General features: G+C 40.2%; 1 protein-coding gene across 1 annotated transcript in view; it reads right to left on the reverse strand.

Annotated features, from left to right (window-relative positions):
• The window catches only part of pigq (phosphatidylinositol glycan anchor biosynthesis, class Q), a 36,292-nt gene that overhangs the window by 19,735 nt on the left and 10,557 nt on the right, over nucleotides 1-6,000 (reverse strand). The window contains 4 exon segments of the mRNA XM_062438205.1: nucleotides 482-517; nucleotides 519-602; nucleotides 1,483-1,557; nucleotides 1,559-1,619. Coding sequence (XP_062294189.1) covers nucleotides 482-517; nucleotides 519-602; nucleotides 1,483-1,557; nucleotides 1,559-1,619 — 256 coding nt within the window.

The raw sequence follows: 6,000 nt of genomic DNA on the forward strand, positions 1-6,000 counted from the left end.
AAGGAAGGAAAGGAGGGAGGAAGGAAGGAAAGGAGGAAGGAAAGGAGGAAGAAGGAAGGAAAGGAGGGAGGAAGAAGGAAGGGCAGAAGAGGGAAGGAAAGGAGGAAGGAAGGCAGGAAGAAGGAAGGAAAGGAGGGAGGAAGGAAGGAAAGGAAAGAAGGAAGGGAGGTAGGAAAGGAAGGAAGGAAGGACAGAATAAAGAAAGAAGGAAGGTAGGGGGGAGGAAAGACGGAAGGAGGCAGGAAGGGAAGGAAAGAAGGAAGGGAGGTAGGAAAGGAAGGAAGAAGGACAGAGGAAAGAAGGAAAGAAAGAGAGTGAGGGAGAAAGGAAAAGAGGAAGGCAAGAAGGAAGGAAAGAAGGACAGGCAATAAGGAAGGGAAGGAAGGTAAAGGGGAGGAAAGAAAGAGAGAAGGAGGGAGGGAGGAAAGAATACTAATACTCCGATAAAAGAAGCTAGACTATAACACACACGCGCTCTTACGTCGGCTGCAGGCACCAGTGTGTTGGCCAACATAGCTGATGTGGTTTTCTCTGTAGAGCCACCAGATGAGCAACATGCCGAGAGCCACGTCGACCAGGAAGGAAACCAGGATGTTTGCTTTCTACGAAAGACGAGAGAAAAATCAATCTGTTTATGGCAAATAAAAACGCTCCAAAATGCACAAAATCTGACAGAAAACTCAAAACACACGTTACAAAATACATGTTGTTGGTTTAGTTAATGGATTATGAAATCTGTCGTTAACCTTCGTGTCGTCCTCACGGGTCAAATTGACCCCGTCTGTTTTCCACTGTTCCTTCCTTCCGTCTGTCCTTCCTCCCTCCTTCTCTATTTCTTTCCTCTCTCTTTCCTTCTTTCCTTCCCTCCTTCCTTCCTCCCTCCATCCTTTCCTCTGTCCTTCTTTCCTTCCTTCCTCCCTCCCTCTTTTCCTTTCTCCTTCTCTCCCTCCCTCCTACCTTCCTTCTTTCCTTCCGTCCTTCCCTCCTCCCTCCTTTCCTTCCTTCCTTCCTTCATCCATTTCCTTTTTCCCTCCCTTCCTCTCTCCTCCTCTTTCCTTCCTCCCTTCCTTCTTTCCTGTCCTTCTTTCCTTCATTCCTCCATCCGTCCTTCCTTCCTTTCCTTCCTCCCTCCTTTCCTTCCTCCCTTCCTTCCTCCATTCCTCTTTTCCTTCTTCCTTTCCTTCCTCCCTCCCTCCCTTTCCTTCCTCCTTCCTTCCTCCATTCCTCCTTTCCATCCTTCCTTCCTTCCTTCCTCCCTCCTTTCCTTCCTTCATTCCTCCCTTTTTTTCCTTCCCTTCCTTCCTTCCTCCCTCCTTTCCTTCCTTCATTCCTCCTTCTTTTCCTTCCTACCCTCCTTTCCTCCTTCCTTCTTTCCTTCCTTCCTTCTTTCCTCCCTCCCTTCCTCCCTCCCTTCCTCCCTCCCTCCCTTGACTCAAGGCCAACAGGAGGGTTAAAGCTCCTTTAAAACTCTCGCTCTCACACCAACCTCATGAACTCCGTGTGTCCCGCGGCTGCTTTCGGAGAGCTGAGCGTCCTCATGTGTTCGGTTCGGTAGCTCCAGCTGAACACACGTCGACAGTTTTGTGGACAGGAAGCGCAGCGGGTAAAGACTGAAGATCCTGAAGAGGACATATAACAATATAACAATATAAAACATAATGAGTGAGGATTCAAAGAGTGGTAATTAACAATTAATTTCTCAATGAATCGATTAGTTGTTTGGACTAAAAGATAAAACCTAAAAATGTCTTATTTTGTCTCGACAAGCAGTTTAATAAACACAAATATTCAGTTTATTGTCACAAAAAAGAAAAAAAACAATATAATCACATTTAAGAAGCTGGAACAAGATGATTTTGATTTAGTTATGTAGCGTTTTTTTAAGCCTCTAACTTTACTTTTAAAGTGTTTCCTCTTTATTTCTATCAGACTGCAGCTGCTCTGATAAATGTTATGCTAATGCTTTTAAATTCTTCTTTTCGCTCGTTTTTCTGGAACGTTTTTGTGTGTGAATGAAACTCGTCCAACAGAAGCTGATGATGAAATCTGAGGAAGGTTCAAGTTGCTCATTAACAGGAGACGTTCATCAGGCTGAAACTAGAGATTTACTGCAAGTTTAAGAGATACGATACGAAACGATGAAATACGATGAGATACGGTACAATACGAAACGATATGATATGGACGACATACCGATGAGATACGAAACGATACAAACAATACAGTACTATATGATGAAATACGTTGGAATAAGATACGATACGGTACAATACGATGAAATACGGTACGATATGATCAAATACAGTACGATACGATAAAATACGGTGAGATACGATACAATAAAATACAGTACGATACGATGAAATATGATGAGATAAGATACATGAAATACGGTACGATACAATGAGATACAATACAGTACGATACAATAAAATACGGTACGATACGATAAAATACGGTGAGATACGATACAGTATGATACGATGAATACGGTGAGATAGAGTACAATACGATGAAATATGGTACAATATGATAGGGTACGATGAAATTCGGTACGATATGCTAAAATACGATGAGATATGATACAGTACGATACGATGAAATATGGTACGATACGATACAGTACGATACAGTAAAATACAGTACGATACGATAAAATACGGTACAATATGATAGGATACGATGAAATTCGGTACGATACGATTAGATACAATACAGTACGATACGATGCGATGATATACGATGAGATACAAAACAATATGATACAAAACAATACGGTACGATGAAATATGATGAAATACAATACGATGAGATACGACACAATGAAATATGATAAGATACGGTACGAAATGATACAGTACGATATAATGAAATACGGTACGATACGATGAATTACGGTAGGATACGATGGGATATGATACAATAAAATACGGTACGATACGATGAATTATTGTACGATACGATACAGTACGATACAATGAGATACAATACAGTACGATACAATGAGATACGGATACGATACGATGAATATGGTGAGATACGATGAGATACGATAAGATACAATACGATGAAATATGAAGAGATAAGATACGTATACGATGAATTATTGTACGATACGATACAGTATGATACGATGAGATACGATACGATACAATTACGATGAAATATGAAGAGATAAGATACAATACGATGAAATATGAAGAGATAAGATACAATACAATGAAATATGGTACAATATGATAGGATACGATGAAATTCGTACGGTACGCTAAAATATGATGAGATATGATACAGTACGATACGATGAAATATGATGAGATAAGATACGATAGAGTACAATACGATGAAATATGGTGAGATACGATACACGATGAGATAAGATACGATAGAGTACAATACGATGAAATATGGTGAGATACGATACGATGAGATACGATACGATAAAGTACAATACGATGAGATATGAAGAGATAGATACGATACAATACAATGAAATATGGTACAATATGATAGGATACGATGAAATTCGGTACGGTACGCTAAAATACGATGAGATATGATACAGTACGATACGTATGAAAATACGGTACGATACGATACAGTACGATACAGTAAAATACAGTACGATACGATAAAATACGGTACAATACCGTATGATACAATGAGATACAATACAGTACGATACGATAAAATACGGTACGATATGATACAGTTCGATACGATGAAATATGATGAGATAAGATACGATAGAGTACAATACGATGAAATATGATGAGATACGATACGATGAGATACGATACGATAAAGAACAATACGATGAAATATGAAGAGATAAGATACGATACGATGAAATACGATGACTTATAATACAAGAAAATATGGTACGATACGATAGGATACGATGAAATTCGGTACGATACGCTAAAATACAATGAGATAGAATACAGTACGATACAATAAAAAACGGTGAGATAGAGTACAATACGATGAAATATGATGAGATAAGATACGATACGATGAAATAAGATACAATACGATGAACTACGGTACGATGCGATGAAATACGATGAGATAAGATACGATGAAATCCGGTACGAGACGCTAAAATACGATGAGATATGATACAGTACGATACAATAAAATTGGGTCCGATACGATGAGATACTATTAGATACAATACAGTACGATATGATATAATAAGATACGATGAGATAAGATAAGATACGATAATCCATTATTTGTCCCCACAATAGGAATATTTAAAGCGTTACAAGCAGCAAAGTGGATTGTAAAAAAAAATGTAAAGAGCATCAATAAAAGGAATAAAGAACAATAAATAATACGTATAATTAAGAGAGGAGATTCTGTCACTGAGTTCAAAGACACTGCGAGATGTCCAATGAAGGTTTATAAAACTTTTGCACGACTCACCGCATGCCGCAGAATCCACGTCCACACGGAGAGCAGCCAGCTGACGAGCAGACACACCGGCACCGACGCGTGTTTGAGCAAGCTCCACGATTATGCTGGCCTCGCGACCCTCCGTCTTTGCCAGTGCGTCGACTTCAGCGGGCCATCGTCGTACTTGTCCATGAAGAAGAGAGGGTCGCTGTGGGCCACCACCGTCTGGAAACCACCTGGACCCCGGAGACAGGGTTGGGTTTTATTTGGCTGTTTTTGTTTGTGTTTACATGTTGAGTTCTGTGTCTTTAAAAAGCCAATCTACAGACGAATATTGCAAAGTTTAGTCTATAAAAAGCTGTGATGTGTTGCATAAGTTCATGTAATACAATTATACAAATAAATTAATAAATACCTGTCTAGTCTGTCACGACGATACGATTTTGATTCGATTGGATTCGGGGAGGCAGCAACATCACTTCATTCAACATCATTCAACGTCATCCACACTTCACGCACAAACCCCCATCTGGACTGGTCCCCCACCTCCATCCATAACCAAACAGTTGAACAGGTCAGTCACTTCAAATACCTTCGGACTCACCATAGACAGTAAACTGACATTTGATCAACACATCACCAACATACACAAAAGGTCCCAACAGAGACTCCATGTCATCCTCAAACTCCGTGCCCTCTCTGTTGCCCCCCCCCCCCCCCCGCTTCTGTCACTACTGTACACCAGCATCATCCAACCCATCCTCCTGTACTGTTCACCCTGTTTTTACAACACTGCTTTCCTCCGTCACTAACAGGAACAAAACTAACACAAAATAACACACACCGCATCCAAGATCATCAACCATCCCACACCGAACCTCACCGAGCTCAACCACAGAGCAGTCACACGCCTCGACCCGGATCACCCACTCTACCCTCACCCTCTGCTGTCGTCTGGTCGCAGATACAGGACTCTGAGATGGAGACAAGCTTCAGCAAGAGCTTGGTCCCGTCTGCCATCTCGCACACTCTATAACCTCATATGGACCCAGCCCTCCTGAGTGCGATATATGTGTCGGTTGTTCAATGTCTGGTAGTGTTTGTGTAGTATGTGTGTATTAATATGTTGCTCAATGTTTAGTGGTGTCGTACAGTGGTGGGGTTTCTTCAACCCATCAGTAGTTGACAGTTTGTGACAAAGAATTTCCCTCTGGGGACAATAAATATCCATCTATCTATCTATCTATCTATCTATCTATCTATCTATCTATCTATCTATCTATCTATCTATCTATCTATCTATCTATCTATCCATCCATCCATCCATCCATCCATCCATCTACCTACCTACCTACCTATCTATCTATCTATCTATCTATCTATCATTATCATTTGACATTTTGTATTTCTGAGCTCAACGAGACATTTAAATGAAAAACAATCTATTCTTTTTTTTAAAGAAAAATACCGTTTACTATAAGTGCCACAATTTGATGTATTGATCGTTAAAATTTTCACATCCTTTAAAAGAAAAACTGAGAGAACAACAAAGGGCCTGATTTACTAAGATCCCAAATAAAGGTATTACATTGTGTGCAC

Source organism: Scomber scombrus, chromosome 18, assembly GCF_963691925.1.
Source record: "Scomber scombrus chromosome 18, fScoSco1.1, whole genome shotgun sequence".
NCBI classification, from domain to species: Eukaryota; Metazoa; Chordata; class Actinopteri; order Scombriformes; family Scombridae; genus Scomber; species Scomber scombrus.